Source organism: Ciona robusta, chromosome 5 (genome assembly GCF_009617815.1).
Source record: "Ciona robusta chromosome 5, ASM961781v2".
Taxonomy (NCBI): domain Eukaryota; kingdom Metazoa; phylum Chordata; class Ascidiacea; order Phlebobranchia; family Cionidae; genus Ciona; species Ciona robusta.
In genome coordinates, this window is record NC_143239.1 from 3,553,559 (window position 1) to 3,564,758 (window position 11,200).

Sequence of the window (11,200 nt, forward strand, 5' to 3'; positions counted from 1 at the left end):
TTAACTTCGTTGAAAAATTGGTTCCGTTAAAATATTCCAAATTCGGTTCGGCTTTCTGTACCATGGTGTAAAAAAATCTCCGAAAAATTTATCCTAGGAATTTTGTTCCGAGTACAGCGGTACAATTTGTTTATCCTTTGTGCGTGAGAATACCCCTTTGTGTCGTAATAGTCGAGTGAAGAGAGGTCTTGAGGGTTCGACACGTGCCTATGTTATGTCGGAACATCAAAGCTAGTTTAAGATATAGTTTATATGCGGTATACAGTAGGCTATATTGTTTTTCCCTTTCCCTATTCGTAGCCGAACGCGTGTGTTTTAAAACGCTTTAAAAAGTGATTATATGGTAGGGTGGGGGGAGACGGGACCCGTTTAGCACATAGGATTCAAATATCCTGATCGTGTTTTAAACAATTAACAATGGTATATTGGAGTCGTAAGGATAGAATTTTAAAATATTTTGAATGTTCTTTGTTTACTACCAAATGGGACGAGAAAATAGACTAAACAGTGTCCCATCTTCCCCACCCGACTATATGTGTAAAGAAAGTTTTGTGTCTGTTGTGGCAGAGAATCGCTTTCGTTAATATTTATACCCAAAATCGTGTGTGTTTGCCATACTCTTGTAGGGGACGCTTTGTTTCTGCCTACTTTTGGAGGGACCGCATTGGCAAATCATTTCCAGACGTTCAAGATTAACGTTAGTGCATTTGCTCGTTTATAATCACGGCGTCGCATTCCAGCAATCAGTGTGACGCGTGTGCACTCGGCAGAACGTCAACAGTTTCCGTTATTTTCACAGCGCCTAAATCGCCGGCACCTGTTTATTCTTTAGCAGGTAATGAGAAAATAATTTCACAAAACAGACAGGCCTATGTTGGTACAGTAGGTATGGCGACAGGAACTCGCGAATTTATCAAACCAATATGCGACACAGACGAAGGCTTTAGTTTTATCGAAGTCGTGGACTTGACTTGACAGGTCAAATCGACTGTTGTCTTCGCACTATCTGCTTGACTGGCACTGAGAGAAGTCGTCGCTTTTTTCTGTCAAGTTTCGTGGCGATTGCGGCATTTTCGATTTAAGGTGTAGCTAGTAAGGTCGGGTTGTCGAGTAGTCTGTGTTTGCTTTGCAAATTCTGTCACAGGTGTTTCGAGAAAATGGAATCGTGGGTTTCTGTATGTGTAACCTGTTTGTTGTAGCGACGCGGTCTCATTTGGAGGACATTCCATAAACTTTGGTCGAAAGTTCACACCTTTGGATTACTTGTTCGTTTGCAGAGTTGTTTAAATATTTTTTAAATTATAAACGATTTATGACTGTGTTTGAAACATTGGAACCAGCACAGAAATAATGCATAAGAAATGGTCGATTTCAATATTAATACTTAGTTTTTAACGAATGAAGTGCACATTTTAATGTAAATTTAAAAGTTCTCTCAATTTCGCCTTTAAACAATAAACGTTCGTAAAATAGTCGGCACGGAGGAGTCAAACTAACTAACAATGTTTTTATTTATTACAACGAATGTGATATTTTCGTAAATTTCTTACTTTTCTCATTTTTGTATTTTCTGTTCAGAAACAGTGTCAACATGAAAATCAATTTAATTATTTTTGTTGTTTGTGTTTTGATGTCCGTCGCCTCTTCAAAGAGGAAAGCATCTGTGGATTGCAACTTCGATGGAAGAAGATCTTTTTGCAGGTGGAAGAGGGAGTGGTTTGAGATGAGAAGAGCCGGATGGAGGGCAGGGTCCAAAATCCGGGACTCTTCGGTCCGGGATGTAACGAACGGCGGTAAGTGGTATTATGAAAATGCGCTAACTCTATGTTTTTATCCGGCGCTGTGGCTCAGTGGTTTAGGCGCCTGCATCGTAACCAACGTGTCCCTGGTTCGATGCTCGGCAGCGGTACTAATACTGATCGGCGTATGTGTCCTTGGGCAAGACACTTAACGGACATTGCTCCAACCCAGCGGCCACTAATGTGTTTTCCAAATACTAGCCATATCAATAAAAAAAGCATGCAGAAAGTTAAAAAGTGTGATACCTCTTAAGCACACACGAGGATACAAAAATGGTGCCAATAATAATACGCGCGTGATTGCGAAGCGGTGTCGCGGTACCGGTCGCACGAAGGACTCAATGGGCTTTCCGGGTCTAGGGGTATAATGGGTCAAATCTGGACTGAATCCCAAAGTTCCGGACAAGTATGAATATATCTGAAAAGTATCGAATTTATAGAATTATGTTGAAGACCATAAACCTCGACGTTTTTTCTCCAGAAATAAACCAATTAAAGATTTCAATCTATAATCTACATCCCATAACGTTTAAGCTTTTACTTATACTACAGGCGACGGGAAATTTGCTTTCGTTCAATCTAGAAGTCGACCTGAAGGTTTTCGATCTCGTCTTCGTAGTGCCCGTGTCGCCCCTGATCGTGGTTCATGTTTTGTCTTCCACTGTTCAATTGGGGGTAGCGAGTGGTCGTACCCTGATGGCCTACCTTTACTAAGAGGTTTGTTGCTTAAAATATTATAATTTTTTAACTTCAATGTAATTTTGAACACTATAAATGCAGAAATTTGCATTTGGGGTAAGATGGTTCAGGTTTATTCTTCTTTATGTTGTAAATTTTAAAAGCACGATTAAGGAATATGGGGAATCTGTACTAACGGTAATTCTCTTTCCCAAAAGTACTTTAGATTTAATGTTTATCTTAGTATAGCTTTTTCTAGTAAACCTTCAATTTTACGCTTTTTCTATATAAAACTGACCCTATTTTATTACAAACGAAATTTCAAAGCATATTTCCCTACAATTTTATGCTGTAATATTTAAAAACTCTTTAGTGTTCTAATTGCACCATATTCAAACACCATATAAATTCTCGTGCAGTGTTTGTTTGTGGTCTCTACTATATATGTTAAATCTTAACGTTTAATTATATTCGCAAATTATCGGAACTGGATATCCGCTCTCCCGGAAATTAATGGCAGTTTTAATGATTTAAAATACCGCCTATCTCACCAATGTGATAATAAGTTGTCACATTTAAATGCTGCATCTAAAACGGAAACCTTAGTGTTCAATATGTACGTTTACACAGTTCAACAGTTAGCACGTTTTCGTAGCTGTCTGGAATTTCAAGTGCCTGATTTCAATTAAAATATCTGCATTGTGACGTAACAGTTTTCATTGTGGAGCCTGGCCAATCACCGGACCGATCTGTACCTATCGTCGAACGCGGTGAAAAAATCGAATTTCCTTTTCAAAAGTTTATCACACCGGTTGATGAAAGCCTCGATGCTATAAACGTGAGTATCTGCACCAATACTTGTGAGTTTGTTTTGCAGAATATAACATGTTTTTTGTGCCCAAAATTTCTGTCATTTTTAGAGTGTTAACCAGAACGTCTAAAAATGTATACCACTTAAATATCAATTTTCTATGTGGAATATACAATCTCTTTAGAAAAGTTATCTCACCAAAGTTATTTCATCAATTGTAATTTTGATATAACAGCGCATATAGTGAGCACTTACACGAAATACAGAAAACGTTGCCCGCGAAATAATTAGGTTTAATAACTAGTTACGACACTGTGCGTGCTTCAAATTTATGTCTATACACTTAAGGACTATAAACATTATCCCAATTCGTAATATAGTACTGTGAGGTAAAATGGTAGCCTATATACCGTTAGCATCTAAAAATCCAATATTTCCGTTTATTTTATGGTCCGGAAAATAAAGTTTTATATTTCTGTATCTATTTTTTGTTTACCACCCAATAGCGCGAGAAAACAGAATAAAATATCCCATCTTACCCCACCCTATTATATCGTTCTTCTTTAAACACGGGCCTATACGTCATAGCATACCTTTCAATTTAGTAATTTGATCGTCTAAGATTGTGTTAGATCCTACGCAGATTAGTTTTAGAAAAGACGTAGACTAAAGACTAAAAATAAATTATAGGCTTGTGATGGTTAATGCATTATACAAGCGTTACTCTTTTACCACATGACCCATTATTAAACTAAATTAATTTAAAGTCGTAAATATAAAATTGTACGCTGCGTTGAACACGGCCTAGTAGAGATATCTCTAGTAGACTGTGCATTGAAATCAGTGAGCACCGAAAGCCCAAAAGCTCAATTTAAGGCGGAAAGTGGCCAATTCCGATGTTCAATTTTAACAACGTATCCCTACTTTAAGCCTGTATCGTGATAGACCATGAGCCCGTTATCTCTGATTTTTTACACGCCATCTGTCAACCGAGGTCGTATCCATTCTAAGAACTCGTGGAATGTTAATTGTACTTCTGTGTTCACTCTGACAACATCCGAAATCGAGACACCATTATGCAGTAGGCGTCGAATTGCGGTTCGATGCACGAGGTCTCAGACTATTTTTAGTAGGTTTTCTATTTCGCTCTTTTTCGAGCAGTTTTCTGCCACTAAGGGCACGTTCCGGTCGATAGCATCTCGATTGCAGCAAGCTTACTTTCACACGTAACTTTATTTTCCTTTCCGGTTTGGAGACACTTAAAACGAATGTTTATTTTTTCCAAAATTCGATGCGAACGCGCCGTGTACTAAATGCAAAGAGAGTCTATATATTATGTCACCGGAAAATAATTTATTAGTTTTCTCTTCATATTAAATCAAGCAAAATTATGATATCGTTAAGCATTGTAGTTTGACGAGAGATGTATAAGATCGCAATTGATTATACACTTCTATATAAACTATTCGTAGACCGTGTATTGTTAAACTTTTTTCAGCTTTTTTAAAAGTTTCTCAAATGTTTTGTTAACCTTGTAGTATCTGCAGTACCACCCACAGCAGTTGTCTGTATACCTCCCATACTGAAACCACTAATAGCTTAGTAAACACTTTCAAGACCCTTGTTTCGCGTGGTCTGCGGTAAACTGCTGCGTGCTGCTTTAAATCGCTCACCTGGGCCTATTTTCTTCACTACAGTTTTTGCTACATTGACCCATCATTAAAGTAATAAATCCGCAAATACCGCCTTTAATAAAGTAGAGTGTGAGAAGATTGGATACTGTTAGTATCTGAATCCCATACTTTCTGATTGTATTTTGAACAGTTAAAACGCTATATTTTATAGTAGAGTCATGGTTATTTAATTCTGTAAATACTCATTGTTTAGTACCACATATAGAACGGGAAAAAAGAATAGATCCATCTTACCCCATCGTATGCTATAAAATTTAGTTCTTTGACCAAATAGCTTTAAACGAATTATAGTTCAAAAATTGCATTCTTGTGCTCGCCTGCAACAAATTTGTTAAAAGCAGGCAAATATTTGCGGAATTTCAAATTGCGGAAAACAACGTACAAGCCATCTTAGGCATTTGTGTAGATAGAGTGTTTATGGTGTAAATCCCCCACGCTAATTTTCGTGTTCGATCGTTCAGATTAGGGTCAAATGTTGGCAGCGAAATTTACGAAAGAATTTGGCATTAATTTTGTTCGGCCGAAAATATAAGCGCGAGTGTAATGCAGTAAACGTGGAATTGAAGTTTTCGTCGTGGATAAGTGGAATAAACTATTATGAATAGAAAAATAACGGTCGTGTGTTGTACACCATGTTATACGTATTTCATAAGGATATCAGTATAACGTTTAGCGTAGTTGCATGCAATACTTTAAGCGCGTTTTAGCACAAAAAATGTTCGTACAATTTAATTACTAAGTGTTGATTATTTCCTATTCTGTATATTCCACACGTTCACGGTGAATAACTAAACGGAATGAAACACACCCACGTAAAAGATACTCTTACAAAAACCCTGATGCGTGCGACGGTTCGAGACTCAGACAACCGCAAATAACAAAAGCAAGTTAAATTCAGGTGGTAAAAAGACTAAAATTAAATCCTTGCCTTTATACTGGTGCCAAAACCACCCGTGCAGGAACAGAGGCGCCCAGGCCGCCATAGACTTCTGGGTACAATGTATTGAGTCAAGTATTTCATGTATAAACAACGTACAACTTATTGTCGCTGGTGCTATGACCACAAATTGTAAGAAAGCACCCGGTAAACGTTGTGGGGTGACCTGCTATTCAAGTTCAATGACACTCAAGGCGATATAGATCAAAGCGTTGGCGTAAATTAAACCAGCAATGTGTTTATACAACTAATCAATTACAATTATTTCTTGTACAAATTTGATTGGTTTTCTTTTTAAAGAGAAAATGCATAAACTTACGATAACTTTTGAGCCTGGGAATTTATAACGTTTTAGGCATAACACAACTAATCGGAACTACTGTTTTTTTAACAAGTTACAAACCTACTAAATCTGCAATGACAAATTCAGAGTAATTTTCGATTTTCTGAAAAGTTTACCCGAAACTATATACCATACACTGTGACTGAGAACTAGTTATTTTTGAAACATTACGACATACTGTTGCCGCTGGTACTTCTCCAAGCCGCAATAACCTCTATACACAAATTACGAACCTCGTAAACACACGCTCGTAAACCATGGTTACACCTGTGTATTACTACAATGAACAACACATGTATAGTAGTAGTGAGATAAATACTGTTAGAACATTTACCCAAAATTTCGTAATCGTGTTTTTAACAATCAACAACGCTCTTTTAGAAAAGTGAGCATGTGGTTTTATAACTCTGAAAATAGTTTTTGTTTACTACCAAATGGGACAACAGCACATATATAGGCCTAGGGTAGCCTAAGACAGAACGCATGCACCTTTTTAGCACATAGTATCCTAATATCCTGATCGTATTTTAAACAATTAACAACTTGTATGCGAGTCCTGATGTTACGGTTTTTATATTCTTTAAATGTTCTTTGTTTTCTGCCAAAGGAGACGAGAAAACGAAAAAGGTGCCTATATCTCCCTCACCCTAATATATAAGTTACATCTGGATGTTGTTCTTTTTATAGGGCGATTACGTTCAATTCATTATCGAAGTGGTCAGTGGAGCATCTAAGAAATCTTTTGTTGCTATTGATGATGTTAAACTTCAACCTTGTGGTAAGTTCAAAGTAATTTCACTCCAATATTTTATTATTCGCTTTTATTTGCATTTTGCAACGTCTGTGAGCGTTTTCTTCTAAACGTTAATTTTCACTTTTAATTCGTCCCTAAAGATGGTTCTAGTTTTTTAAACTAAACGTATGAAATGAAAGTCGTACACATATGGGCCGGCATGTTTCTATTTTAAAACTGGCTCAAGTATGTATTTTACTATAACCCTAAAGTTGATACGATATTCACTTTTGGTTAAACCAAAACGTATGAAACAAAAGTCGTTTCTTACACATGAGCCGTCCTGTTTAAATGGCCTAAGTATGTATTTTGCTTTAACCGTGAAGTTGATACGAAGTTCACGTTTGGTTCACCGAGTCCACTTAACAGGATAAAACAAACAGTACGTGCTTTGTATCACAGATGAAGCCAGGGGCACCGTTGCGGTTCCAGAGTTTGACGTCCAGGCAGAAGCTAGACAGAAGATGCATGACGTCACCGATGACCTCATGGAGATGATGCTACCAGCTTTAAGAGGGGATATCGGTGTTTTTCAGGTTAGATGCGGCCATGGTGGGCGTACAATATCCATTAACTTGTTTACCTTGACGTAGATAAAACGATATCTAATATGCCGTAAGCAAAACGATTTTAGATATTCCTTGAAGTAATTTGTGTTTACAGTTTCCAGACGCGAGTGAGCCGCGATCTTTGCTGTCACCTACCGGAAACTTCAGCGCGGGGACTCGAATCGCTACTTCGCCAATTCTGGTTCGAGCAGATGATTATGCTGCTATCTCGAGAAGGCGAGAAAGGCGGAAGCGGCGGAAGAATAGACGGAAGAAGTTGAGAAGAAGAAATAAGGGGAGAAAGCTAAAGAAGAAAAAGCTCAGTAGAACCCACGGTGTGACAGATGGAGTTATATTCCTGCAAGGTTTGTATAACGCAGCAGAATAGGCTATGAATGAATGTATGAATGTGATTTATTTACCCTGGCGTGTTCTGTTTCCTACACCTCGTGCCCGCTTACGAGTTATCATGTGTGTTACTTTGTATACTAGGAATGTAGGTGATTATTTCTTAGTGTATATTGTTAACCACTCAGACTATATACCCAAAATAGACAAATTGTATATAATCACCCACTAAGTAACATATATGGTAACTCGTAAGCTGGCACGAGGTGTATGAAACAGAACACCCGTGTTTAACGACTGTCGGCAACGCGAAGATAAAGTGAGTTAGTTTGGTTGCATATATAGTGTGTATATAGTTACTTTAAATGTGATGTATATATATCTTCATAAATGCCCTATTATAAAGTCTTTGTATTTACGTTTTATCAAAGTTTTACAAATACAGAGAGCCCTACACGAGGGACAACTGGTATCAGAACAGGGAATGTCCCTTCTCCCACCATACCCAGAATGGCAATGTGTGACTTCATTGAATACACTCATCGTCTTAAAAGATGTTTCCGCAGCTTTTTCTTCGACTTACAAAGACAGCCACAAAATTGCCGGTATATACAAATATGTTAATTTGACCTACAGCAGAGTAACAAAATTAAATAAGAAATATCGAAATTTGTAAGTACAGTAGGGTGGGGGAAGATAGGACACCTCCTAACTCTATTTTATCGTGTCATTTAGTGGTAAACAAAGAACATTCAAAGAATTATAAAACTATACCCCCACGACTCCCACAGAGCGTTGTTAATTGTTTGAAACACGTTCAGAATATTTAAATATTATATTTTAAAGGTGTCCCATCTTCCCCCACCCCACTATATGTATCAAAATATGTGTTCATACAAATATATTACTGTGGGGTATAAGATGGAACACCGTTAGCACTCAAATCCAATATTTCCGGATCGTGATTTGAACAATTACCAACGCTTTTTAGAGTGATACTACGGTTATATAATGCAGTGAATGTTCTCTGTTTACTATCAAATGAGACGAAAAAAATAAACAAAAAAATATCCCATCGTACCCCACCTTACTATAATACGTCGAATAAACTATATATGATTTACCATACGCACCTACTATTTGACCAAGGCCTCATATTTTTTAGATCTGTAGTGAGGGGTTCTAAGATTTAATGTTGTACTTTCTTTTCCTAGAACGCTGTACAACAATTTAGAAAACTGTGTTCTCTTTGCTGCGTCATCTTGCGTTCCTTCACGTGACATGACGTCACAGAGAGTGGAAGAAATCGTCATGGGAAATCTGAGGACAAACTTCAAAATGAAACAAGTAATATATATATATATATATATAAACAAATTAAAATATTTAACAAAATACTTGCTCATAAATACTTATGTGGTAAAAGTAGAACAACCGTGTTATAATACTGTCGTTGCTCTGCCATGTTAGTAATTACTTACATGACTTTGCCACACTTACGGTTTTTAATGTGCTTCGCATTAACTGTAACGTTAGTTTAAAACCAATAAAAACATGGGCTACGGAGAATTAAAACCTATACCATCTTACCCCAACCTACAATTTGTGTTTCACGCAAGGTGTACTGCGAGGAAGAAGGCGCGTTTGTGTTCCCGAAGTTTGCGGTGGACAGACTTCCAATACAATGCGGGCCAAGATACTTTATAAAACTGTCGGAATGCGGGGGACCGTTCCGCAACATTTTTAATATACAGCACGGAAATCCCCGTCTCTGCAGGTACATGGACTTTTAAATAAATTTTGTAATAGGTTTTATTATGAAAAATAATCTATTGGTAAAATTAAAAAAAGCCTGCAGTTCAAGAATATATTTGTTTGAAGACCTATTTGAGTTATCTTTATCAAGAAGATTTATAAAAACACTAAACTTTGATTTTGTTGCTACCTGTTAGTACAAATTTAAATTTAACTTGAGGTCCATTGATTTAATACGTCATTGCAGTGGTAAAAGGAATTTTTCACCGATACTTTCACCTGTAATGTATAAGTTTATTTACTCAAATGAAATCGTAACGTGTTTTCGCTCGCTTCATATTGTACTGTGGGGGAAGACGGGACACCTTTAGCACATATTACCCCAATAATATTCTAATCTTGTTTTAAACAACTAACATCTATCTATGTAAGTTATGAGTATACGGTTTAAAAATGCTTTAATGTTTTTTGTTTTCTACCAAATGGGACGAGAAAACCAATTAAAAAGGTGCCCATCTCCCCCACTCCACTACAAATCGATAAAAAGATAGATATCCTATCAAAACTGTTGTTACAGCGAGTATTACCAAGCGAACGAGTGTCAGCGACAAACAACAGCCGAGGAATGCAACTTTGACACGGAGACAATGCTTTTGTATGGACTCAACTTACAGTATCAGTTCGCCCACAACCCCTTCTGCGTTCATCTACCTTTTAGTGCTTGGTGGCCTGAAACGTAAAACTTCATGTCGAAATCGGCAACAACAAAATTCCGAACGTGCGTTTTGCAACGAATGTCACGCGACGCCATGTTTAAAAGTTCCAATTAAATGTTGCTTTTTAAAAAGCCTTTTCAGTATTTTTTATCTCGTGACTTAAAAGTTTCCCCCTTTTTACTTGTTACTTGGTATTAATTTCTTACTGTTCTTTTTATACATACGTGCACCTATTCTTTGTACATTTTGTGTTTATCCTCCTACGTGTTTAATTTTAAAAAAATGTCTTTGATATTAAAATCGTGTTCAATGAAGTTTACGTAATTTTATTCTGGTAAACCTGAATCCAATATGCTAACAAACAAATGCTGAGCAAAGTTTCATGCTTTGGTTTCACTACAATGAATGAAAGAACATGTTGTATATCAATATAGCTATTTACTGGCGATGAACAATATCCTAAAACTACTGCGCTCCCTTTTAAATGTAAGACTGGTAAAGGGGAATACCCAGGGAAAAGTAATTCTACTTTGTTTAAGTTCCGTCTAAATTTCCGTTGCTAATGGGTTTATGTATCAACGACAACGTATAAGACTATAAGAGTATATCTTTATAGTTTCTCAGGTACCAACCAGTACGAGGTCTAAGTTTGTGTATAGACACAAAGTTTTGTAGCTGACTAAATACAGATTAAGGTAAAGTAATAATCTCCACTCTACGTTATCAGCAAACCGCTAAGGCACTAATTCCTAACATAATAACTACTAACTCAGTCTCA

The 11,200-nt window shown here is 37.0% G+C and overlaps 1 protein-coding gene and 1 long non-coding RNA gene across 2 annotated transcripts; one reads left to right on the top strand and one right to left on the bottom strand.

Moving 5' to 3' along the window:
* Nucleotides 1–1,555: 1,555 nt before the first annotated feature.
* LOC149735675 (uncharacterized) lies at nucleotides 1,556–10,736 on the top strand. The gene is made up of 10 exons (XM_089879140.1): nucleotides 1,556–1,793; nucleotides 2,352–2,516; nucleotides 3,191–3,315; nucleotides 6,950–7,040; nucleotides 7,458–7,591; nucleotides 7,719–7,968; nucleotides 8,397–8,556; nucleotides 9,166–9,298; nucleotides 9,571–9,728; nucleotides 10,284–10,736. Exons 1-10 carry the CDS (start codon nucleotides 1,592–1,594, stop codon nucleotides 10,444–10,446), a joined length of 1,581 nt encoding a protein of 526 aa, XP_089735266.1. The 5' UTR covers nucleotides 1,556–1,591; the 3' UTR covers nucleotides 10,447–10,736.
* Nucleotides 7,999–9,218, bottom strand: LOC149735676 (uncharacterized). The gene is made up of 2 exons (XR_016385103.1): nucleotides 9,085–9,218; nucleotides 7,999–8,581 (listed from the first exon to the last, which is right to left on the bottom strand). It is a non-coding gene; the product is annotated as an uncharacterized LOC149735676 (long non-coding RNA).
* Nucleotides 10,737–11,200: the final 464 nt, after the last annotated feature.

Excerpts from the sequence above, each read along its gene's own strand:
- LOC149735675 (XM_089879140.1), top strand. The coding sequence starts at position 1,592 with ATGAAAATCAATTTAATTATTTTTGTTGTTTGTGTTTTGATGTCCGTC. Across the intron at positions 3,316-6,949 it reads AAAGCCTCGATGCTATAAAC|GGCGATTACGTTCAATTCAT; the intron begins GTGAGTATCTGC and ends TTCTTTTTATAG. Across the intron at positions 9,299-9,570 it reads CAAACTTCAAAATGAAACAA|GTGTACTGCGAGGAAGAAGG; the intron begins GTAATATATATA and ends GTTTCACGCAAG.